This window comes from Mchenga conophoros, linkage group LG2 (assembly GCF_057382185.1).
Source record: "Mchenga conophoros isolate Kocher_MC1m ecotype Shallow Benthic linkage group LG2, M_conophoros_male_GT1.1, whole genome shotgun sequence".
Classification (NCBI taxonomy): domain Eukaryota; kingdom Metazoa; phylum Chordata; class Actinopteri; order Cichliformes; family Cichlidae; genus Mchenga; species Mchenga conophoros.
The window spans coordinates 34,027,748-34,054,092 of NC_140527.1; the positions used below are offsets into that span (position 1 = coordinate 34,027,748).

At 43.0% G+C, this 26,345-nt stretch overlaps 2 protein-coding genes and 1 pseudogene across 3 annotated transcripts; 2 read left to right on the forward strand and 1 right to left on the reverse strand.

The window, feature by feature from the left end:
• The first annotated feature begins 1,837 nt into the window (after positions 1-1,837).
• Positions 1,838-3,752, forward strand: LOC146582421 (high-affinity choline transporter 1 pseudogene; annotated as a pseudogene).
• A 947-nt stretch (positions 3,753-4,699) lies between these two features.
• ttc9c (tetratricopeptide repeat domain 9C) lies at positions 4,700-8,349 on the forward strand. Of its 2 annotated transcripts, none has more exons than XM_085296764.1 (4): positions 4,700-4,830; positions 5,922-6,279; positions 6,415-6,597; positions 7,817-8,349. In XM_085296764.1, the coding sequence occupies exons 2-4, from the start codon at positions 5,943-5,945 to the stop codon at positions 7,972-7,974; spliced, it is 678 nt and encodes a 225-aa protein (XP_085152890.1). In that variant the 5' UTR covers positions 4,700-4,830; positions 5,922-5,942; the 3' UTR covers positions 7,975-8,349. The 2 variants fall into 2 exon arrangements, with proteins under 2 accessions (XP_085152890.1, XP_085152898.1); XM_085296772.1 differs by having other exon boundaries at positions 4,719-4,835.
• An 88-nt stretch (positions 8,350-8,437) lies between these two features.
• On the reverse strand, positions 8,438-26,108 carry LOC146582423 (uncharacterized). Its single transcript, XM_085296799.1, has 4 exons — positions 25,395-26,108; positions 14,303-14,513; positions 12,327-12,560; positions 8,438-12,194 (listed from the first exon to the last, which is right to left on the reverse strand). Exons 1-4 carry the CDS (start codon positions 25,671-25,673, stop codon positions 9,664-9,666), a joined length of 3,255 nt encoding a protein of 1,084 aa, XP_085152925.1. The 5' UTR covers positions 25,674-26,108; the 3' UTR covers positions 8,438-9,663.
• Between the last annotated feature and the right edge of the window lie 237 nt (positions 26,109-26,345).

The following is a 26,345-nucleotide window of genomic DNA, read 5'->3' on the forward strand; positions in this document are numbered from 1 at the left end:
CATTCTATGGGTACTCACCAATAGATTTCATTTTAATAGATTTTTGGATTTATATTTACAGGAAAAAATATATGACAAAGATTATAATGAGAAGTGGAATGTTTTAATGTATCTATAACACACAGTGACAGAGCTTCCTTTATCAGACACTGTGAATGCCATTTCTTAGTAGTAAGGTAACGCCTAGATTCATACAAGACTTTATAACAAGACTTGTATGGACTTGCTGGCAAGCCCATAAAAACGTTAAAGGATGCTATTTCATTCTCCTTAATGTTAGATGACCTGATTGGCGACAGAGGACAGCTAGCGGTAGCATCCTGGTGTAGCTCCTGTTTTTTCTGTTTTTTAAAATGGGCTCTTTCTTGGCATTGTGGAGTAATTGCCAAATGCAATTGTCTATTAGTTATCAATCTGAGTAGACAGAGGAATAACAAAGTGCATCAGGTAGAGCAATTTATTCAAGCAAGTCCCACATAACCGACTTTTTGTTTCCTCATTCTCTCTCTCTCTCTCTCACTCACTCACTCACACACTCACACACTCACACACACACACACACACGAGGCATGGCCAAAAAGTGTTGTGAGTCGAAAAAACCCCTATGAAAAACACTTATTTTCCCCGATATCCGATCCAGTAATTTAGGTCAGGATGGGACCGATACTGTATATCGAATCGGGCCATCCCCAATTAATACTCATGAATAATGTAGTTACCATCGTTGTGCCATGTGTGGAAAAACATACTACAAGTCATTTGATAATTAGTAATGCACATTTCTTGCAAACCTGGAATTGTTACCATTTTTTTTAGTCTGGTCTATTACTAGTGCTCTATCACTCTTGCCAACCTTCAGTCCAGCTCAACAATCCTAAAGTTGTAATTTTCCACTTGTAAGCCAGTTTTCAAAGAGGTGTGGCTTCAGCCTCATGGACGCAGGGGTATTTATTGGTATGAAGGATATGAAGTTTACACACTTTTATGGATGACAAAATTTTGTGAGAAACTTTATATGGATCACGCTGAGCAGAGAAATAAAGTAAGCGAGTACATGTCGCTGCCACTGCTTCTTTGCAGAGGTTTCAGTCTTCATTAACGGGTTTGCAGTTTGATTTGGAAAAAGAAAATGCCTTTAAATTGAGCATTTCAAAAATGACTGCTGACAGTGCTTTGCAGCTACTACGAGCCAGTGTTTTTAATTTTCATTGTACTAAAACTAGCAAACAAATTTAGACAGTTTTTACAACAAAAGATACATAAAACTAATCTTTATGCTGTTTTTTAAAATGAAAGTAACAACAGATGCAGCATCTAAAAAATAAAATGATGTTGCAGGGGGTGACCACAGACACCTTTTGATCCCCTCTTGATTTATTTTTTCTCCAGTTTAAGTGGTGTTAGCAGTACTTTTATTGTGAGTCAGTACCTGCAGCCCATCAAGGTTCCACAGGTAGTGCATCTCCTTCAGGAGCTGTGAAGGTTTGCTGCGTCTCCCAGCACAGTTTTGGGAGTGTGGAGATATCAGGAGAGGGGCTGTTAGATGAAAGGGCTAATATCTGCGCTTACAAATGATCTCCATTAAGTGTGTGTGTGTGTGTGTGTGTGTGTGTGTGTGTCTTTAGAGAGCATTAATTTGTGAAGTGAACCTACCTACACTTTTCAGATTATCTGAACAGGGATGTGCTCTGATCTGAACTATTTATTTTTCCTTTGTGTTCTGTTTGTGAGCTTTGTAATTGAGCAACACCACTCCAGCTCTACATCAGGAGGCAGGTCATGTAGGTATTTGAGAGAGCTAGTGGGAACCATTGTCTGTCTGTCTCTGAGGTAGTGAATGGTGACCCTTAACATCCCGGGCATGGTGGTGATGGTACTGGGCACCAGACTGTGGGCCTCAAGGAAGTCCAAGGGGTTAGAGGAAAACAGCAAAGCAGACCGGAGAGAGATCACGCTGTTGGGCAACAGAGGGATCAGTCTGGCGGTTGGAGTCTTCACTATGACAGGTTAGTGTGCAGTGTGTAGGGAAAATGGTGAATATGGGTGAAATTTTAATGACTATTGTTGCAGTGAGATGCATTCAGGCACTTTTATTTCCACTGAGATTTTTAAAATCTATGAATTTATGGTCACTTAATAGTCATGTTGTAACCAACTATGGAAAACTCTACAGTTTTAGTAATTTAAACATACTAATAATTAGTGTCACTGTCACTTTATCAATGCTGGTCATCATTCCCTTTTGCTATTAAAGTATTTATTTATACCTATGTTTATACCTACACTCTATACCCATACTCCATACTGGTACTCAGGTTGTTGCACTCCACTTATTGTATTATTTATTGTAGTGTTTTATTACTTATTATTCTGTTTGTTAAAAAACCAAAAAACAACTATTTATTTATTACTTAAAAAAAAAATTGTTTCTTCATTACTTGGTTTCTTTTTCGCTCCGGGACCGTGTGCACATATTTTCGTTCCACCTCATGTTAACATGCAATGCGAATGACAATAAAGCCCCTTGAATCCTTGTGTGAAAAGCCCTCTGATTTCACACGAATAACCCACTAAAGCCAAATGCATCTTCTTTTTTTATTTGTACTGAAAAACAATTATGAATCAAAGCTTGGTTGGTCTTTCTATGGCACAGGAACCATGTCGATAGATATTTTTTAAAATTTTATTTTGTTCATTTCTGAAGAAATGCTCCTTAAAACAGTTAAAAATGGCTCCTACAAGCTGGCCTGAGGCTGTTGGGTAGGCTGTTGCTTTAGATTTGATCTGTCCCAGCCTGCATCTGAGTTTTGCTATTAAAAATAAATTAATGGCATCAGATTTTAAGTACTGTAGTCCTTAATTGTAATTTCTTTTTAAAGGGTTTAGGTAACCTTGGATATCAGGACTTCCACCAGAGGACTCTCTCAGCCTCCTCATCAAATACAGCCAGGATCACCTGCTAGTCTTCATACTTTGAATCCCATCTGTGCTGACTGGAGCAGTCACAGCATCAACAGGTACCACAACAGAGTCAACAGCAAGTGTAAAAATATGAATGAATTAATATGACTTTATATAACATTTTTATGTTTTTATGCCAGATTGGAACATGACCTTATATGGCTCCCCATCCCCCTTCAAGCGAGGAGACGCTGGTCAGGTTCTGCCAATTGCTCTGCAGTACCTCACTCCAAACTACATCTCCATCATTGGTATTGGAGCTGTAGCTGCTGCTGTGATGTCCTCAACAGACTCTGCTCTATTATCTGCCGCCTCCATCTTCTCATCCAACATATATAAGAGCATCCTAAGGACCACAGGAAGAGACCTGAAAGGAGAAGATTCGAGTTGTGGTTATGTCTTTTCTGGTTCAGTTTCCAGATTTCATTTTATTTTGGGGTTTTTTGCAGGCATCAGACAGGGAGCTCCAGTGGGTGATCCGTGTCACTGTGGTCCTGGTGGGCGTGGCTGGCACATCGCTCACCTTCCTAAACAACAGCATCATGGTTTTTTGGATCCTGGGCTCAGACATAACCTACACCATCATGTTCCCTCAACTAGTCTGCGTCCTCTTTTTTAACATCTCCAATGGTTATGGCTCTATCATGGGCTTGCTAGTTGGAGTGTTGCTGAGATTGCTCAGTGGTGAACCATCCATAGGGTTACCTGTTGTCCTTCACTTCCCAGGTTGCACTCTTGAACATGGCATTTATGTCCAGCGCTCTCCGGTCAGGACTATCTGCATGTTGTGATTTCTGAGAGGTGGGACGTACCCAAAGTGAAGGCCAACAAAGAATCACAAAAATTAACATTAATGATCAATGGCATCATCAAAACACACAAGGAGGAGAAGGTGGTCAGAATGAAACTGAACTAATACTAACCCCCAGTCAGTTGGAGTGACAAACTAAATGATTTAGTGGGATGCAGATGTGTTTTTATGGTGATTTATTACCACACCTTCTGTTTTTCTGCCAGAAAAACAGAAATGAAGGACTTTGGAGGAATTCATTGTTTATAATCAGTGCATGGTTTGTTCCTGTTTATGTTAAGAATCTGTCACTGACTTACTTTAAAAAAAATACTTGAACCTTCTCTTTTTAGCACTTATATACCATTGCTTAGAAAAGGTTGTAGCTATGCAGCTTACAGCTGTTGCACACAAATACTTCATAAATTACAATCTTTCTTTTGTAGAATTCAGTAAAATTGTAAAATTTTACAGTTGCTTTGTGATAAATGTGTTTTGTTTTGTTTTGTTTTTTTAATCGGAATAATTATATTAGGGCATTTGCAGTTTTATCAATGAGTCATTATACAATTATGAAAGATTTTGAAATTGTAAAAAAAACAAAGATCAGATAATTATATTTATCAATTTCTAGTATCAAATGTAAATTTTTCATGAGCTATTTTACTTGCTGTGTGGTATGCTTGGCATAGCTCTGTTATCAGGACTCTGGAACCTGAAAAGTAGATTTTAAAAACATTGTTTAATAAATTAATTGTTGTAAATAATGTTTTGGAACAACTTTTTCAGTAACTGCGTTTACATTTTGTTCCAGAATAAGTGTAATTTACACCAAAAAAGTTTGTTTTGGTATTTTGTGCATGGATTACTTTCAAAATTATATTTAATAAAAACGAAGAGGGTGTATTTTGTGTTAATTTGCTGGCAATTCCTGCTTCGACCTTATGGTGGCAGTAGCACTCCACACAGTTTGTGGGCGAGTCCATAGAAAGGCAAGCAAGGAAGCGCACGTGTGGCAGCAACAACTAAGATGACTACCAGCTGAAAAGTAGCTATCCGTGGATTGTCGCTTCACTGGCGTAAGGCGAGAGAATGCAGAACAATACAGCTTTCATGTAGCGAACCTCATAAAATGCGCGAACATACGGGAAATAATGAGTTAGCTAGTTTTCGAGGACCCGGGCTAGCTTGGCAGCCTGCTAGCTCGGTTAGCGGTAGCTACAAACCCTGGACATTTTGCCGCAAAACGTCGGTTTACGTTTGGACCTGAGTGACGTGCTTTCTATTTGATTCGTAAAATAATGTAACGTTGGCATGTACCAATACTTCAAATAAAAAGCTGTAGATTTGCCGTTTGTCATATTAAATATGGTGGGAAAACTACTGCTCTTGCGGTTTGTCTACCTTCTTATTAAAAGCAGTGTGGCTCACTGTGTGACTGCCAGGTCATATGTGAGGTATTACAAGTGAAGGAGTGAAGTAGCAGAGGTGTGCCAAACCGTTTTCTTACACATAAGTGCTTTCTACTATTATACGCAGAGCATCTTTTTACACTGGAACAGGTGGTGTCGAGCCTTACTAATGTCGATCAGACTCAGGTGGACTGTTGCGTGTAAACAGTGCTCGGTTGGTAATAAGGGGCACAAACTGTATCCTTCAACACCCCTCAAACTGAAAATGTACCCCCACATTATTAAACCACCACCATCAGCACCCTAACAAGGGTGGGCTCCATGTTTTCATGTTGTTGTCTTGACTCTATTCTTGCCGTGTGATTGGCTGATTACATGTTTGTAGTATACAAGCAGTGGACCCTGTGCACCTAACAAGGTGGCCAGTGAGTGATTATGTGTGTAAGCGCTTTTGAAACGTTTATTTGATCAATACCACTGTAAGAAAAAGTGTTAAACTTTATTTCACATAACTATAAGTTTTTCAATTTGAGTTCAGCCCTACACTTGGAGAAAAGTATTCATTTATATTGATTTTGATTAGCAGATTAGATTTTTGGTTTTAATTAATGAGCAGTTAATGAACAGGTGTACCTAATATAGTGGCCTGAACCTATATGTTTCATAAGTCCTTACATCTTTTTCTCTACATCTCACCACTTTATGTTTTAGGCTTTCTGTTTAAGAATAAACTAAAATGTGCTTTCTCACCCCAACAGCTGATTAGCTTCACTGCAGACATGGAGGGTGCTGGTGGGGAGGCTAGCCTAGATGTACAGGGGGCGGCGGCGGCAGCAGCACCGAGCCTCTTTGGACACAAACCAAATTCTGCTAAGCCGGTTTCAGCTTTGCTAGAGGAAGCAGCCCAGCTGAAAACAGAAGGAAATGCTTTCTACAAGGATAAGAACATTCGCTCAGCCATTGGTCGTTATCACCGCGCTCTTCTGCTCCTGCGAAGCATTGACTCAGATGTGACGACATCAGTGAAAGGGTTTGGGCCTGAGACACCTGTGCTCACACCTGAACAGGAGGCTTTATTGAGAAATACTCAAGTGGACTGCTACAACAACCTTGCTGGTAGGTAAATATCCTTCTGAGATAATGTCATATTCTTTCAAAGCTGTTGAAGTAGTAACTCTTTGAAAAACTGCTCTCTAGTCACTAGTTTGATACAAGTGCCTCAGTATAATCATTTCTTTATATCTCTTCCAGCCTGTTTGCTGCAGAGAAAGACTGTTGATTATACTCGTGTGCAGGAGTACAGTCTGCGAGTGCTAAAGTGGCGACCAGGCAATGCCAAAGCGCTGTACAGGGCCGGGGTAGCCACTCTGGAGATGGGAGATGCAGAGACAGCCAAAGAGTACCTCATCCAGGCCTCTAAAGAGCAGCCTAATGGTAAAGACCCAGACCATCATGATCTTCAAGAGCAAGTTGACGTAATAGTTATTTAGACATATATAGCCAGGTTTTTCTTCCCGCATATTACATTTTTAAGGACCACCAAAGAGGTTATAACCTTCTCCCAAAAGAAAAATCTCTAGGGCTCTGATTGAAAGTATGTTAGGTTTAATTTACTAAAGTTTTAAAAACATTTTGGTCCATCAAATTGCATAAAATAAACAGAAAATGTTGAGAGTTCTGTTAACTCAGATGATGCCAAATTTTGGTCATAACTACATGTGGATCGCAAAAATGGAAGATAAAGTTTAAATAAATGAAGATAAACAATTCCTGATAACAAGTCAGGAATTGATGGGTTCTGTTGAAACTATTTATAACATAGTTATATGGACCTTGTACTCAGAGCTTGTTTCTGTGCTGCCATTATTAGTGCCTCTGTGCTGTCTTTCTGGATGTCAGCCACTTCCTCTATCTGCCAGTTGCACATACTGTTTTAAATGCTACCGAAATATGCAGCACATTCATCATAGTAGTTATCATATTGTGACTAGCACTGCTAGCACCAATAGCTCTCACAGAGGCTGTGTCATAATCTTTGGGCCAAGAGGTATTTCTGGTGGCGACTTTCAAGAGCGAAAACATTAAACATTAATTCAGCTAGTTGCACTAGCTGAAAGCAGGAAAAAATAGCAATAAAAAGAATCTGTGTCTTTGATGAATAAGTTGTGATTTGTAGATGATTAGCACAGAGCATGTCGAAACAGCAGTTCTTTGGTGGGAGCCGTGGACGCCTGTGCTCTCCAAATGTATTTATTTTTCAGTCTACATTTGCAATTAGTCCACCACCATAAGCAAAAATTGTTCTTTTGTTACACTGCTATCCATTCGGAAATGGTAATTAATATTAACACTCATCTTTAAAGTAAACAGTCAGCTCAGCTTGAGAAAAGCTTACTGACCTTGTTTAACTTTGTGATCAATTAAACCCATGAGTTAGAAGCGTCACCATTTCCCATGTTAAAGGTGTTTAATTAAAGCACGTTAGAAGACTCATGTATGAGTCATTTCATTTTATCAAGACCAGGTGGGTAGCTTGTGCAGTTTTTTTTTTTTTCTGAAGGATATAGATTTGCTCATAGTAATTTAAGCATAGTTTAAATTACTGATCTTTTCTCTGGAGACCAGCGAGTTAAAGTATACGTTTCTGTCACAGATGCCAATGTGAGGAAGTACCTGCAGAGGGCTGAGGAGAAACTCAGTCGGGACTTACAAAAAGAGAAAGCCATGTATCGAGGCATGTTTTCCTCCAACCAGAATGATCGCTCCGAGGGTGGGATTAACCAAACCAGAAGAGCTGGCGACGGCGTTTAGCCCACAAGCTGAATGTGCCAAATAAAACCTCAGCCTGAGAGACTGCTCCAACCTCAGACCACACCACAAAGGGGTTAAAGAATGTTTACATGTCTTGAACGACTCTTGCTGTGTCTCCATGGGAGAGGATTGACGTAAGCATAACAGACATTATACAGACTTGAGGAAAGCAGTCAGTTGGAAAGCAAAGATGTCACTGCTGAAAATAGAAAAGACAGAAAAGTTGGTTTCCTAGCAACACAGTCTAATATAGTTCACAAAATGCTTCTGAAAGCTAAAGAGGCTCTTCATGCACTACTCAATTGCCTCTGTGATTGCAGTTGTTTGGTCAGTGATATGAATGTTAATTTTGTGACTTTTCAATAAAAATATTTGTTAAAAAAATGCTAATTTTCATTAATTTTTTAGCAAAGCCCTTTGCTGACACGTATCTTTAATGCACTTACAGTAGGAAGAGCACACGTTCAGTTATAAGTTTCCTTTATTAGTCATAAGCCATAAGAGGACACATATGTATCTTGGATAACTCATCAATACTTTAATTCAATGTTCATTTCAAAATCCTGAGCAAAATATCAAGTTAAAGAGTATTTGCTTAATTTTGGTCATAATCTGGCCAATGTGATTGTACTTCAGTGGCAATACTGCCCATGATCAAAGAGGAATATCACACTCTCACAATAGCTATAATCACTGAACAAGTCACAGAGCAGCATGCAGAAGGGGATTGTGCACGTACACATTCATACGCATGATTATGCACTGAAGCTTCTTACAGTTGTTATTACTACAGTATTTTCAAATGGCTACTCTCCTGTCACAATAGGATCCCAGAAGTGTTCCTCTTCAGGATGGCATTCGCACTGATAAAAATTAGGGTTTATAAGGGTTGCAGCCCTTTACAGAGCCTAAAAAGAATCATTCACCCCTAAATAACAGGTCACTCATGTTCCCTTCAATGATGCCTCCTTTCCACTGATGTGGTGCCTAATTTAGAAGGACTGCCACACATAGAGTATTCCTGGTACCAATAGCTAGCAGTGCACAGTAGCATAAAGTTGTTGGAGTCAAAGTTGAAATTATTTAGTGGCTATCAGAGAAATTCACACAAGTTAGGTCAGTCATGGTCTCTTTCCTGTGGAAGTTACTTCAAATGCATAAACCTGTAGACTGCTACTCAAAAGGTACCAAAGCAGAACTAGCTGCAGACCGGTACCACATCAATGGACAAGCAGTATTACAATTCTCTGTGGGCCATGTTGCATCTTACACCTCTTTCTTGCTGCTGCGGTGTGCACAATTTACATTACATGGTTTTCTAATACAAAAACTTCTGAGCTTTAAAGTGCTCCATATATACTAAATATCGTGTTTGGGGAAGGTTCGCATTTATTTTATACTTTTTGAGAAGGTTCTAAAAACGTATATGCCTAGTTTTACAAAAGAAACATTACTAGAATGAATGAAGTGACCCAAGACTAAAACTTCACAGACCTGATGTGCCTGAGAGGAACTTCAACACACTGGAGATGAGTGAAAGGACCAGTGGATATCTCATAGCCAGTGTATCAGATCAGTCATAAAAATCCAAATATTGGTACTTTATTTTAAACATCAAATATTACTAATCGTCACTGGTATTTTTGAATGTACAACGCAAACGATGAAGTTCACTTTTTTGTACAGCAGTCACTTCCTGGATGATTTCTGTTTGAGACTAAGCGACCTCATTGAACCAAACACTTTCCTTCCCAAATCCCTCAGTGATCGGGAGCGCTGAAGGGGCAGCCGTGGAGGTGGAGAAGGAGAAAATGAAGGGGAGGAGAGAGGAGAGAGTGAATGGCAGCTGCCTTCTAGGCTCTGAGAACGAGAGAGGTTAAAGAGGCTGGCGGTGGAAGACAGCCGTTTGTCCTCCTCCTTCGCTCTCAGTAGTCTGACCCCTTCGTCTTTTCTGATTCCCATGCCACCATGCCCCACGTCCAAGGAGGAGACCCAGTGTGGCCGCTTTGTGGGCTCTTCGCTGTGGTTCCGAGGTACCAGCAAGCCCTGGGATTCACTCCTGAACAGAGCCCGCCTGGAAAGCTTGAGGCTTGAGCTGCGTCTCTCCCCATCATCTTTACCTCTCTTCTTTGAGAAGACAGGAGAGTTGTCTACTTTAGGCCTTTTGTCACCGCTGCTAGAAGCTTTAACCCTTCTGTGCTCTCTTCTCCAGCTTCCCACGCTGTTCGTTCTCCAGCCATAGCCATACTCTGCCCTGTCTATCTCCTCTCTTTCACTTTCAGACTCTTTGCTCCAGAGGCGTCCGTCAAAGCCCTTCCAGAGTTTGCTGGAGGACTTGTTGGATGTGTGAGCGGCTGCTCGCAACTTCTCCTCCTCCTCACGCCAAACTGAGCTGTAGTCCTCTCTCTTTGCATAACTGCTAACTGTTGCTGCCCTGATCAGCTTATGGGAGGCATGTTTTCCTCTGTAGAGCCCATCACCCTCCGCCCTCTTCTGCCTGCTGTTGCCCTCGCCTCCTCCACTGCTCTGCCGAAGTGATCCTCCTCTTGGTTGGATCCCGCCATGCTCAAAAGGAGAGGTCCTGGTATTGGTGCGGGGCAGGGAGCACTGGAATGGTGCATCTCGTCTGAAAACAGAGAGGGGAGTCGCACCCAGGGGGGATGGTTGGAGAGGGCGTGGAGGTGAGCGACCTCTTGGGGTAGGACGGGAGGCAGGTGAGGAGGCTGTGGAGGAAGGAAGGTCAGGTGTCTGTTGGTAGTGGGAGTGTGAGGAGTAGTGGGAGGAGGGAATGTGCATGGATTGGTAGGGGTGTATGGGGCTGCTGGAGTGTGAGAGAGGAGGGGTGAGGCTGGACTGAGACTGTGGAGAATGAGTGACACTGAGAGACAGCTGTATTGGTCTCTGGGGATTCAAGTCTGTCAGTCTAGTATAGTCATGTGACTGATCTGTTTGAGCTGTCAGGTGAGTTTTAGTGTGGCTTCTCATCTCACCTGCAGTATCTGTTGGGAAGCAGTCAATATCTAGCTCCACGCCTTGTTCCATGAGTCCAACTACAACAGCTCGAGACAGGCCAGAGAGGCGGGAGATCTCCTCCACCATGGGCGAGTCTTCACTTAACTTTGGACTGGAGTTGGACTCCTGGATCAAGCTGCTGCGCTGAGATCCGGGAGCTGATCCTGCATTTGTGCCAAACACTGGCTGTCCAGCCTCAGGTGGAGCACCACTGCTCCAGTCTAATGAGCGACAGAAAGCTGATGAGCCAAACCCAGAGCTGGCTCCAGACCCCAGTGGGACCTCAAGGGAGCTGCGGTGGCTCAGGCTGCTTGGACAAGTTGAAATGCGAGGACGAGGTCTCATTGCTGGGGTGGGTGTAGCAGAAGAATGTGATGAGGCAGAAGCGGTGGAATTGGCCGCAAAGTCTCTCCTCAGAGCTCCGTTTCTGGGATTGTCCACTAGCCCATGACCAGAATTTAAACCGGGAGTCAGGTTCAAGTTGAGGTTTAGATGCAGATTTATGTTTAAGTCTTCTCCGGTGGCTGAAGGAAGATTTCCCAGGTTGATTGAATTCCTGGTGCCCTTTTTTCCGGTGGTGCTAAGGCTGACTCTGGCTGAGTTCCCTAGCAGTGACTTAGAGGGTGTGATGTTGACGCCTGGCTGGGTGGAGGGTGTGCTGCGGCTCTCGAAGGCAGAAAGAGACTGGGTGGATCCGTGAGTTTTGCCAGGGGTGCAAAGGCCTCTGTGTGTTACTGGCCCAGGGGTGGCAGGTGAGGTGAGATCAGAGGTGGACTTTGCCCGACTGTGGTACTGGCGAGCCAGACGAGAGATGTACTGCTCCAACTGGGTGAAGGAGGGTGGAGTGGGAGGTTGCTGAGGCTGGAGAGGCAGAGCTGTGTCAGCATTTGACTCTGTGGGTTCATCATGCTGGGGTCCCTCAGGGCTCACAGAGGCTGACTGTTCTTGATTCTGGGTGGTGAAGAGGGGGCTTTGGAGGGCAACAGCATGCAGTGGGCTTGGGTATGAGTAAACCTCTTTGGTCCGACGGGACATCAGGTCTGTGCAGTAGCGGGAGTCAAGCTGGAGTTTTGAATTTTGGGAGCAGGAGGTGGAGGAGGAGGATGAAGGGTTGAGGAGCGGGAGGATGAAAGAAATCAGGGAATCGCCAAGTCCTGAACAAAGTTCAGACAGAAAGGTCAGACCAGTTGCTTCAAGGTCATTTGGGACTGTAAGAGACAGAGAGAAAAAAAACCTTTAGACTTCAGTGGACATTTCGAGGTATTTTCACTTACAGTTGAAACCTCATATCTACATGGACTGATTTACAAGATAGGGATCTATTGTTTGCACCAACTCACCAGAAACGGGCGTCTCTTCTGTTGGTTCAGCGTCCTCCTGGCTGTCCTGGAGTACAGGTTGCTGCAGCTGCACTGCAACTTCTGGCCACAGGAGGTCAGTGTTGTCAGCACACGCAGGAACCTGCTCCCACAGCTTCAGGGGCCTGGCAGGGGCCACCGGTCCTCCATGGGCTGCGTCGCTGGACACAGAGTAGCAAGAGTCTGACAGGGAGCTGCCGCTCACTGAATAGAAACCTTGAAAAAAAGACACGGACATTTGTAAAAGAGGCATTTCTTTGTGGATTTTGAATGTTCTCCTCTCCTCCTTCTAGGTTCAGCTTCCTTCCACCATGCAAGGATGTACATTCAGGTTAATTATCAATTCTAAACTGGCCTTAGGTGAATTGCACCTCTCGGATAGACTCCATATAGAGAAAATAACTCGACTAAACCGATAACACACAAACTGTAGTTATCTTCCTTTTATTAAATACACAGAGGTATCTAACAGTGACTGACAGGAAAAGTAAACAAACCTGTAGATTTATTAACTAAATCCACCTCTTAATGAACTCTATTAGATATTTTCCTGGGCTGTAACTGCTCAAGAAATCACTTTAATTCAATGTTCCTTCACTGAATGTGTGTCTCAAAGCTGTGAAACTCCTCCATCCTGCTTTACATTTAGGATGAAGTTATAATCATGGTGTGTGGTAACATTTTTCCTCCAAACAACCAGATTTTGCCCCATCTGTCCACAGAGCATAGCCTCAAAAAACGCCGTGGCAAACAATAGCGGCTTTTGCATAGTGGTGGTTTCCCTCATGATTCCCACTACTTCCATGAACACTCATTAACCTGTAGTGATTTCTGCATACTGCCTCTCTTTTGCTCTTCTGTTACTCTTGGATTCTTTTTCACCTCATTCAGGCTTGTACGTTGTGCTCTTACTGTGACGTTTACAGGACGCCCACTCCTTTGAAAAGTAGCAGCGGCCTTGAATTGTATCCATTTTTAGGTAGTCGTGTTATAGATTAATGAACACCCAGATCTTCAGAACACCTTTTGCAATCTTTTAAAGCTCCCTGCGTTTCTAAAACATTTCTGCTAAAGCCCCATGGAGGTATATGATTGCAGTATGCTTCCCAGCGATCAATCTTTCTTAAGATGAGCAGACTTTGATATTTATGGCCTTCTTTAAAAAGAGAATCACCCCTACAGTCCACATTTCCAATCTCATCACCTTAACTGGAACAGCTGATTCAAAGGTTCGATTGCTTTTGTCAGCCTGCACTGTTAGCAGTCAAATACTCTTTGTCTCTTACTGTGACTTAGATGAAGCTCAGGCCACGGTTTATGAGTCAGAGCAGAGACATCAGTGCTTCCACAAGATTCACAATCCCTTCTGCATTCGGATAAATAGGTGAGTCAGTAAAAACAAGCTACCATCACCTATAGAAACTCAAACCTCGTAAAAATTCCAAAAGAAAAGCGTCACAGTGCAGAAACCACTGTTAGACATGCAGTGTGAGCCATGAACACTTAGACTTATCCTGAAATTACATTTTTACTGACTAAAGAATGGACAAATAAAAATCATTTTGATTTTAAAAGAAAATCTCTCTATATATTATCATGTCTTTAGGTTTGATAGATTTTCCAGAGCATAAATAATAGTGGATTGAAAAGTGGGTGAGAGTCTATACCTGGCCAAGAAAAGCTTTCAGAGGAAGCAGAGAACGGATAAGAGTTTGAGGAGAGGCTAAAAAATGTTGACAGCAAGAGACAAACTGAGTGAGTCAGTGCCGAGTCACACAGAGTGCAAGCAAACAAAAGTAAAAAAGAGACGTGGTTAATGTTTCATGGAAATTCTCTCAAGGTGAGCTGTAGTTCTATCAGGAGGTGAGAAACTGTTGGATCATTGGACAGCTCAGCGCCGTTGTCTCAGCCGTCTGACATTTAAACCGCCCGAAAGAGGTGTTCAGGTGTGTAATTACCTGAACTAGGTCTGGAGTCGCTGTCCAGGGGGATCATACCATTAAGATCCGGGGTTGGAGGAGAAAGCAAGTCAGAGGGGGCATCCCAGGAAAGAGTGGACCAACGTGAGCTACTCCCTCTGCCCGATGAGAGGTGAGCTGTCCCGTCCCCTGAATTACCCCCGCATTCCTCTGGGCTGCTCTGACAGGCGGTGTCAGAGGGAGAAGGATCCTAAAAAGAAAAGAAGAACAGTAGGTGACGATGGATGATTCATTCACACAGATAAAATGGAAGTAAGGGTTAAAACCACAATAAAAAATCAAAATGACACATGATCGTCATCAAAATGTTTGTCAGTGGACAACTGGAAAAAAACATGACTCATATTAAACATACTGGCTGTTGAGATTTTTTTACTAAACTGCTCTTTGCAGGCCTAAAACTTAGCAAGCATAAAATAACGTTACTTTTTATGCATTTGTTCTTCAGTTGCAGGTTAGATACTGAAAATGCATAGCATACAGCAGGAGTGTGCAAATCTGACAAGAGTGATCGAATAACAACACGATTTTACCAGAAGTTGGGTATATTGATTTACTGTCACTTAAGATATGAATGCAGCAAACATGAAGTAAATGGATGGACTGCTATCTAAATAAATTGCTTTACTGTTATTGGCTTCCCAAAACACAACAAGCTACACTTCACACTCACACACACATTCATACAGAAATGGATGCTTTGGGAGGCAAGTTAAAGTTCTTCCCAAGCATATTCCAGCATCCAACTGGAGGACTCAGGTATTGAACCACCAACCATCAATAAGAAACAGTGGAAGGAAAACTAGAGATTAAAGATCAGCTCTCATGGGTATATATTTGGCTAATATTTAGCCATGGAAACTGCATTAGGTGCATCCATTCAGCTACTTGTTAACACAAATATCTAATCAGCCAACTGCATGGCAGCAGCTCAGTGCATTTAGACATGCAGACGTGGTTAATACAACCTGTTGAACCTCAAACTGAGCATCAGAATAATGGAAGAAAGGTGATTTAGGGAACTCTGAACGTGGCACGGTTTTTGATTCCATACAGGCTGGTCTCATTATTTCAGAAACTGCTGACCTACTGGGATTATCCAGCACTTTCGTCTCCAGGGTTTAGAGAGAAGAGTTTGAAAAAGAGAAAATATGCAGCGAACAGTAGTTCCCTGGGAGAAAATGCTGCGATGATGTAAAAGATCAGAGGAGAATGGTCAGACTGCTTCAAGCTGACAAGAAGGTAACGGTAACTCAAATATCCACTCCTTACAACCAAAGTATGCGGAAGAGCATCTCCGAACACAAAACACATCCAGTGTGTTCTGCAGCTGTAGCAGAAGACCACACTGGGCGCTACTGCTGTCAGCCGAGAACGGGAAACTGTGGCTCTAAGTTGGACCAATTCACGAAATAGAACAGCAATCGATTGGAAAAACACTGTCTGGTCAAAAGATTTCTGCCTCTGCTCTGTTTGGATAGTAGGGTCCAAATTTCGCACAATGAGTGAGAGCACGGATTCACCCTGCCTTGTATCGTTTAGGCTTCTAGTGGTGGTGTGATGGTGTGGAGGATATCTTCTTGGCACTTTTTGTGCATCATTTTAACACCGCAGCCTACCTGACCATGTTCATGCCTTTATGAGACAGTGCACCATCACCCATAAATTCACTCAAACGTCCTCCACACTTACCAGATCTCAATCCAATAGAGCACCTTCGGGGAAAGGGGTAGAGTAGAAAAGCACTATATAGGAGCCAGCTCATTTACCATAAAGCTTCATAAAGAATAATTTAATTAGATTAATACTCAAGTTTACCTAGTTGATAGATGCGTGGGGGAGAATAAAAAGCATGCAGAGGTCAAAACTTTCTGAATATGAAAAAAAAGAAAACCCTGAAAAAGGTTGGATAAAAACAGTGTTGTTACAAAAAAACTACAATATATTCCTTGGAAACCTAGTAAGTTAGAAGAAGAAAGTATTCTAGATGTTATTAAGCATTCAAGTATACTTTCCACCAGTGACAATAAGGATACTGCTTTAAAAACACAGCTTAACCCTCTGCATGTTTTGGTCCAGACCCGCGTGAAAGGGCTGTGCATTCACAATATCATTTACCAGCCACATGCTCCAGCAACGTCACACCACACTTACTGGAACAGTCAGAAATGAGGCCTTGTGCACAACAAGAACAAGAATAACAATCAGCCCATCAAGTTAGCAAAGTGCCTCCATTTTCCAGATTAGTAAGAGGGCAGAAGAGTAACCCCCCCTTCACCCTCTTCCAAATCCCCAACCCATCCCTTTAGGACTGCAGCCAAAAGCCCCTGCATTAGTGTGATCAGGCCCAAACAACAGAAACACTGTGAGTGGTGCTGCTGATCAATCCTGTGGTTACTGAGGAAACAATACAGGTAGTGACTCACTGGGGTGACAGGAGAGGAGGGGGATTCAGAGGATAATGGGAGAAGACAGATGACGTAACAAAGAGCTGCCAGAGCGGCAGAAGGTAAAAAGGGGGATGGACTGTGGAGGAAAGAGAGAAGGAAGGAAACTGTGTGAGAGTTTCAGACTTTGACCAGTCTTCGGCTTATCTCTCCCTCTCAGGTCAGTGAGATCCTGTCCCCCTCCTCACTATTTTTTATTTTTTTTGTTTCCCTGTGAATCTACAGCGAGTCGTGGCTGAGTGGGTGACCAAAACTAAGTGCGAGGGACAAAAAAAGAGACAGAGAAACAGCGGAGTGAGTCACTGAGTGAGTGAAGGCGGTGAAGGGAGAGTGAGGTGAGGTGAAGGGGGGGGTGGGCGGTTGCCGGGCGAGAGAGAGGGGCATCTTGAAGGACCCCCACCTCCCCCACAGGCCCCTTAACAAATAACCCTCCTCCTTCTGCTATAATATCCTTCGAGCCAGCCACCCTCTACTCACCATAGCTACAGCTGCTCGCTCTCTAACTCGCGTTCGCTTCTCCTCCCACACAGACCCACAACAGCACAACAGGCCTGGCGAAATATTTAACTCAATCCTCAGCCTGAACACACACACATACAAACATGCAGTCCAATAGTGACGCGACTTCCTCTCACATGTATGATCTGAAAAATTCGACATTTTTAAAAGACCATTAACTTATTCTGCCTGTGCAACGATGTGAAACGCGTTTTTTAAAAGTCTCCTGAAAGGGTAAATATCTGCAACAAATCCGTGCCAGCAACACAAGGCCTTGCACGCTACGGGATATATTGTTACACAGTGACTAGCACATGATCAAATCATTGGAGAGACGGGTGATGGTTCGCTCAGAGCTCTGTAATATGATAGTCCTGCATGTGAGGGAGGGGTGCACATAGAAAATGTATGGGTCGATGGGATAATAATGCTGCAGCGACTGCACAAGCCATACACTTCTTCTTAATAGGTGCATTATGTCATCAGCGAGAACGAATTGCAGCGGTTGGCTTGTCGAGACAGAATAATTTGGTCAAATAGTGTGGGACGGCGCGAGCGATCGGTGTGAAGAACTCGCACGGTGGTCTATTTATTGTTTCATACATTATTAATATGGTATTGAAATGTAAAGACAGCCCACACTGTGAATCTTCATCTTCACTCAGCTTTCAGGATCATCCTGAAAAAATTATCAATGTTACACACTTTTGTTGTTTTACTTGGAGATACCCCGAGGCACAAAAAGGGGGGAGATGAAAGCTGTCACTCCACAAGTGAGGGGGGCTAATGACTCACCATGTAAGATGATGCTTCCCAAACCTAATTTCAAGACAGCCTTCCTTCAATGAGCGCGCACACGGCAATGTAAACACTTCTCATTAGGACCTTATCTGAATATTATTCCCATCAGTTATCGATTTATCGACTCATGATTGAGCAGGTCGTCTACTAATAAGGAGGTCGGTGGTTCAATCCAACATGAGCATTACTGGGTAAGATACTGAACGCTGACTAACCCCTGATGTGTCCATCGGAGTGTGAGTGTGTAAACGTTAGGTTAAAAGTGCTTATCATTTAAAGCAGGGGTCTCGAACTCCAGTCCTGGAGGGCCGGTGTCCTGAAACTTTTCCATGTGTCCCTGTTGCAACACACCTGAATACAATTAGTAGGTCATTAGAAAGAGTATAGAACTGGACTGCATGCTGAAGTGGCAACCTCTAACCCTACTCAAGTAAATGTAAGTAAATGTAAGTGTTTTACTTCTAACAGTACTTTTATTGCACCATGTTCATTCACTCATGAGCTGCTGTAACATGAATCAAATGGCTGAATTGTCACTTCAGCATGCAGTCACGTTCTACAGGGTCTTGCTATTGACCTACTAATGGTATTCAGGTGTGTTGCAACTAGAGATGGCACGATACCACTTTTTTATGTCCGATACCGATATCATAAATTTGGATATCTGCCGATACCGATATGAATCCGATATAGTGTTTTTTAATCAACAAAACTGTTTTTTAAAATATCTTGCTGCATTTTGCAAGTCTGCAAGTTCATACTCAAGTTTAAAACAACAACTACACTAAAGCTATTCTGTTATACCTGTATACAAAAAAAATATTTCATAGTTCAGCAATACTGATCAATCTAATAAACTTAAACCTACACCATCCTCCCTATTCTGGTATTTTAAAGAGTACTTAGCGTAAATATTAAGCAACCTAACTAATAGGGTTCCAACTCCCAGCAACAACAAAAAGAAATAAATAAAAAATAAGGAACCACCCCTCACGCGCCACCTCATGATGCTTAATCGACGTAATCAACCTTAATTTGATAAAGTGTGAAAAAAATGCACAGAAATCAATTATTTTTCAAGAAATATTAAATAGATTCAACATCTTTCTTCAACAAAATTGCAGACTGCACAGATGGTACCTTCCCAAAGTAAAAAGTACTATAGCTTACTAGGGTATATATTAGACTTAATAGTCACTATATACAGTAATTGACTTCTATTCATTTTACATCAAATTAAAACTTTGGGTGTCAGATAATTATTTATTAAAAGCTAGACATTTTAAATGAGAATAAGAAAGAAAAGTATGTCTTTGTGCCCCCTTTTCCCTGTTCATGCCCTATCGGCCCCCCTGGCTAAACTTTGCTAGATCCGCCCCAGCACAGTTACCAGCGTCAGCTACATAAAAAAAGATCCTGGTGTAGAAAGTAATATTAAATAAATTCTAACAACAGCTTATCAAGCTTAAACGTGCTGCTGTTGTTCAGCCGCTGGTTTCCTCTTTCTGGTGCAAAGTGGGCCAAAAACAAACAAGAGACACGGACTCGCGACAGAAAAGCCGATCAGCTGATCATTTAAGCAGTTTCACGATTGAAGTAGCAGCCGGAGAGCGAGAGGCAGTCGCTTGTTAAGCTTAACGTGGGAATGCTTTACAAACATTCAGAGATGGACTTACACACTTGCTTTACTTCTCTCGGGGATAACTTTGTCGGAGATGAAATGCCAGGTTGCTAGCGAAGCTCCACATGCTATCCAGACCACCGACAGGTCCCGCATGCCACAGCTGCTCTATCACGTGATGCATACTGCTCCGACTGCTAACGTTCTGAGGTGAGTTACGGCGTGTTGCAAGTTTTGTGAGGTGCTTTCGTGATATTTAATGGATCGGATTACATTTTTTATTTTTCTCCGATATCCGATCCAGTAATTTAGGTCAGTATCGGACCGATACCGATACGTAATATCGGATCGGTCCATCTCTAGTTGCAACAGGGACACATGGAAAAGTTTCAGGACACCAGCCCTCGAGGACTGGAGTTCGAGACCCCTGATTTAAAGAAACGTGAATATGTGACTGAGGCTTGTAGCAGTGCTGTTCAATACTGCCAAGTAAAGACAGGTCCAGTATGACTGATATCAGTACCCATACCTATAGTTTAAACTTATAAAGGCAGGCTAAATTATTAACTTAAAGTAATTTAGAGGATAGAAACAAAGTATCGATTCTGTCGCGCTAGTATCGATATGATACCGGTATCATTGGTATCGATACTACTGATATTTGGATCAACCTGCTCGTCTCTAGCTTGTAGTAAGAAAGCACTCTGTGTGTTTAATGTGAGTAGAAAAGCGTTATATGAGTATCACCGGCTGTTTGCGCTTAATCATGAAGCTCAAAGATATTCAGCTTTCTGCAAGAAACGACAGCTGATTTCCACATTTGACAAGCTTTAATCAGTCCTAAAAGATTTCCTTATTACAGTAGCTGCTGATTAATTTCCTGTCTATTAATTAATCGTTGCAGTTCTGCTGTGCGTGTGAATTAATTAAAGCTCTGCAGCATATTCCCTCCTTCTCCCACTCCTGTTCTCGATGTGTTATGTTCAGCGAGGAGATTTTTATTTTTAAACTCTGAACGGCAATGAGCCGGAATCCGCCATCGTGGCCTTGATGCTCATTTCGAAAGCAAAAAGTTATGTTTCTTCTAGTTTCCAGATTAGATGTCGTTTCAGTAACTCAAAGCTTGTTCTCTCCATACAACAGATTGCGCAGATCTGAATTATTCATAGTATTAATGCAAATTAAATGTGTTTTCTGTCCATTCTACAGAACCACTGCTCTGTTTTTTTTAAAACATTTGTTCAAAAGCCGACATTCTTTAAAATACTCCCTCATTTTAAACTGCATTTTTCAGCACGGATGACACCACGGCCGTAACAGTCAGCCATAACCCTGATGTGCGCAGTTGTGGCTTCTATCCTCCTCTTTCTGCTGCTAGAGAGAAAAAATGTGAATCATATTTCAAGAGTTTATTAAAAAAGAAAGAAAGAAAGAAAAAAAATCTAGTGTTGCGGTAGAGCACATTATGCTATGAGTCACCAAATCCTTGGCTTACAAAAAAGGCTGAACAACCAATGATTTCCAAAGTAATGAGTAGTGTATACAGGGAAAATGAATATAATGGGTTTACGTATAAAACTGTATGTTGATTCTAGTAAACAAAGCAGTAGGTAACCGTCAACTTTCCCTTCCTTGTTCCCTCTCCATCTGCAGCTACATGTCGCAACAAGACAGAAATTTGTTTCCCTTTTATGCAAATGTTGTTTTGTGTGTGCGTACCATGTTTACATATCTTTGTTTTGACCAAAAATTGGAACGTTACTACACTTGTGGGGACCAAGAACCCTTATGGGGACAAAATGCATGTCCCCACGAGTTTGTAGGCATTTTTGAGGCTCAAAATGTGGTTTTAGTGTCAGGGTTACATTTAGGTTATGCTTGTGGTTATGGTTATGGCTGGGAAAGCATTATGTCAATTAGATGTCCCCATAAGGATATGAAAACACAACTGTGTGTGTGTGTGTGTGTGTGTGTGTTGGTGAAGGCCAGCCAGGGCAAAGGGCAGCGTGCCAGCCTGCTTGCTCTGCTACATCGGCAGCTCCCTTCAGAGGTGAGAATGAGCAATGCTGCTCGGCCTCTCCACAGGATTTCTCAGCACCACGGGAGGAACTACAGATGAGATGTTGGTGGGTGGGTGGTGAGGAAGGCGGCACGTTATGAGAAGCGCTTCCATGCGGATGCCCTCTCTCAGATGGGACTGCAAAAAAGCTCTCTCCCATCACTTTTTATTTCAAGTGTTTTCCGCTTCTCCTCTGCAGACTATTTGTGGGGATACAATTTCATTTCACTCTGTCAAAAATAAATAAATACAATATTCTGCAGATGTGACCTCAGCTGTAGCCTGGCTTAAACAGAACATGTATTAATATGCTGCAGGCTGCTGACTAATACCGCTCACTGGTATCAGGAACACATATTCACAGTGTAATAACAGGTTGTGTAAAGCCACCATGATGAAGCATTTGTTACTTTCTCAGAACGAGTGTTATTCCTGTAGCTGTCGACGGCATTGTTTCATATCACAGCAGACCATGGAAACAATCCGGAGATAACATACAGTGGAGCAAAAAAGTATTTAGTCAGCCACCGATTGTGCAAGTTCCCCCACTTAAAATGATGACAGAGGTCAGTAATTTGCACCAGAGGTACACTTCAACTGTGAGAGACAGAATGTGAAAAAAAAATCCATGAATCCACATGGTAGGATTTGTAAAGAATTTATTCGTAAATCAGGGTGGAAAATAAGTATTTGGTCAATAACAAAAATACAACTCAATACTTTGTAACATAACCTTTGTTGGCAATAACAGAGGTCAAACGTTTACTATAGGTCTTTACCAGGTTTGCACACACAGTAGCTGGTATTTTGGCCCATTCCTCCATGCAGATCTTCTTGAGAGCAGTGATGTTTTGGGGCTGTCGCCGAGCAACACGGACTTTCAACTCCCGCCACAGATTTTCTATGGGGTTGAGGTCTGGAGACTGGCTAGGCCACTCCAGGACTTTCAAATGCTTCTTACGGAGCCACTCCTTTGTTGCCCGGGCGGTGTGTTTTGGATCATTGTCATGTTGGAAGACCCAGCCTCGTTTCATCTTCAAAGTTCTCACTGATGGAAGGAGGTTTTGGCTCAAAATCTCACCATACATGGCCCCATTCATTCTGTCCTTAACACGGATCAGTCGTCCTGTCCCCTTGGCAGAAAAACAGCCCCATAGCATGATGTTTCCACCCCCATGCTTCACAGTAGGTATGGTGTTCTTGGGATGCAACTCAGTATTCTTCTTCCTCCAAACACGACGAGTTGAGTTTATACCAAAAAGTTCTACTTTGGTTTCATCTGACCACATGACATTCTCCCAATCCTCTGCTGTATCATCCATGTGCTCTCTGGCAAACTTCAGACGGGCCTGGACATGCACTGGCTTCAGCAGCGGAACACGTCTGGCACTGCGGGATTTGATTCCCTGCCGTTGTAGTGTGTTACTGATGGTGACCTTTGTTACTTTGGTCCCAGCTCTCTGCAGGTCATTCACCAGGTCCCCCCGTGTGGTTCTGGGATCTTTGCTCACCGTTCTCATGATCATTTTGACCCCACGGGATGAGATCTTGCGTGGAGCCCCAGATCGAGGGAGATTATCAGTGGTCTTGTATGTCTTCCATTTTCTGATGATTGCTCCCACAGTTGATTTTTTCACACCAAGCTGCTTGCCTATTGTAGATTCACTCTTCCCAGTCTGGTGCAGGTCTACAATACTTTTCCTGGTGTCCTTCGAAAGCTCTTTGGTCTTGGCCATGGCAGAGTTTGGAGTCTGACTGTTTGAGGCTGTGGACAGGTGTCTTTTATACAGATGATGAGTTCAAACAGGTGCCATTCATACAGGTAACGAGTGGGGGACAGAAAAGCTTCTTACAGAAGATGTTACAGGTCTGTGAGAGCCAGAGATTTTCCTTGTTTGAGGTGACCAAATACTTATTTTTCCACCCTAATTTATGAATAAATTCTTTACAAATCCTACCATGTGGATTCATGGATTTTTTTTTTCACATTCTGTCTCTCACAGTTGAAGTGTACCTCTGGTGCAAATTACTGACCTCTGTCATCATTTTAAGTGGGGGAACTTGCACAATCGGTGGCTGACTAAATACTTTTTTGCCCCACTGTATTTGGTGAAAAGTAGCAAGCACTGCTGGGCAGTTTGTTTGTAAAGCAGCAACCTTTAGTTCTGAGGAAAACAGGTCTGCACATAGTATCTACAACAAAATCCCTTCTGTAAAGAATCTGTTTTTGTGAAACTGGGCATCTGTGCAGTGGAGGTTACTGTGATGCTTCAGACTTGTGGGTTGTGGTGCTGCCTGGCTCTGAAACTATTTATCATTTTCATTAAAATGTAACGTAAATTTGGCATTTGCTCAAATTCCAGCCTGAACCCATCACCTGTTTGTCAAGTCTGGAAATGTTCCAGGTATAATCCACATTGTACAAAGTAACACACCACTTCATGTGCAATGCAGTGAAGTTTCAGATTACTTTTGCTTATTTTTGGTATTAAAGTTGCTGGAAAAATGTTTGTTTTATTTATTTATTTTTTAGATGGCTGTGAATACCATAAAAAAGGTGTTTAAACTTGAAGCCAGTCATTGCAATCAATGTCCATCCATCAATGTTTTCTAGCATATAATGCCTGATGTTCATGTTGCATGTCTCCTTTAACCAACAATCAAAAACCAGAAAATATTTGTTTAATATCAAAAGACAAATTTAACAAGTTGAAACAGTGGTCATGTCTAATATTTTCAACATTATATTTCTGTTTATAACACTGGTCATCCTCTTCCTGTGCCCTCTTGCCCATTGCCATTTTACATTTATTATGTTTTGTTAAAAACACACACACACACACACTGATGGATGCACCCACAGTCATCTTAATCATCTCATTTTTGGCCGATTTTACATCTTGATGACTCCTCAGCTTTAAATGTAGATCACCAATAACGGAGCAGACCAGCTACGGCCCCGGGGCCCATGCCTCAGGATGAGACCTGTTCTCATCCTGTCCTCCTGTATCAGCCTACATGTCAACCCACATTCTCCACACAAAAGACCTGCATATCCATTTCAGGGCAGGTTTGGGGAAATGGGGTTAAATGGGTGTTTAGAGACAGCCTAACCCTCTTCAGGTTGGTCACACTCCACTGAACATACACACTTTAAAAAAAAAAAATAGGCAGCGCACTTTTTAGACAAAAAGTGGAGGGGCTGGTATTTAGAATGTGATCAGAGTAATTGTAAATGCAAACGGAGAGCCAAAGTGACCTTTGGAGAGCTTATGGTCCTGAGCCAAAAAATGCAGCGCTGGCTTGTGTATTAATACCTGCACCTGATTTGAGCGCCACATGTTTCTTTCTAACCATGAGGCAGGGCACAGAGCCAGAGCTGGTCCCGGTTTCCTGACCTCAGTGACATTTGCTCCATGTCACACACACACACGTACACACTGCATGCCTGGCTTGATCTCTGGCACCATCACATTCAATTGAGTATTCAGCTCTCGGCACAGCCGTGCGCTCGAGGCAGCGATAAAATCTGTCTAGTGAGTCGCAGAGGGACTGGCTTTTTGGCAGATCACCATCAGCCCTTCATTCATATTTAATCATCTGTCTGTGGATCCGACCTGTGAGCTGACAGACGTACTGACTGACCTGTTGCCGGCGGGATGTCGCAGAGCCATGCTCGGCATCCATTGCGCCGCTTTCCGAGGTCTCTCTCCCCTCCTCCTCCTCCTCCGCCGCCCGTGGATCCTCAGCGTTGGCGGCAACGGGCGGTCGATCCTCCAGAGCGGCGTCCACCATCTCCAGGTGTTTGCACCTGAGCACCTCCAGCTCCATCACTCCGGCCAGCGTCGCTTTGAGGCGCTCTCCGATGCGGACGCGCTCGGTGCCCGACCAGAGCGAGTTCACGCATCCGCGGCGGGCGGCCATCCTCCTCAGGGCGCACCGCTGACCACCGCTCAGTTACCGCACACCGGGATAAGGGAAGGAACGGACTAGGGTCCAGCACCAGGTAGAGCCACACAGGTCCGAATGAGGGATTTCAACATAGCAGCTGCTTGGTTTAACGCAACATCAAGGATAGCGGCTCATTCTAACGTGCAGTGTAGCCTCGCGGCTTCAGGCAGCCCCGCTGACTGACTGACACAGGGCTGGAATTAATGAATCCACCGGCAGACTGAAGACACCTCAACGAGCCATGACTCATACTATCCCAGGTTTTCATTTCCGCTCGACATTGTCCATTTTTCCTTCCCCTGTCACTTTAAAGCTCGCAGGTCCGCCGGAGTTGTCCGCAGCGCTGGACTCCGTGCGCTGCGTCCCCAATGAGACAATGCAACAGAGAGGCAGCGATAGCGTTACATGTGGGAGCAGGCAGAGGGAGAGGGGAAGGAGGAGCCAGTGTGCAGGAGCTGCACACGGATTGGACGACCAAGTTTTTTCGAACGGACGCAAGAAAATTCCCAGAGTGTCCAACTTCAGCGCGCAGGATCGCAGAGGACAGATGCACTGTTTCCTCAAGTGTTCATCCAACTATAGCAGTAGAAAACACCCCAGCACCCACGCTCCGAGCAGCACACTGTGCACATAATCAGCAGGGTC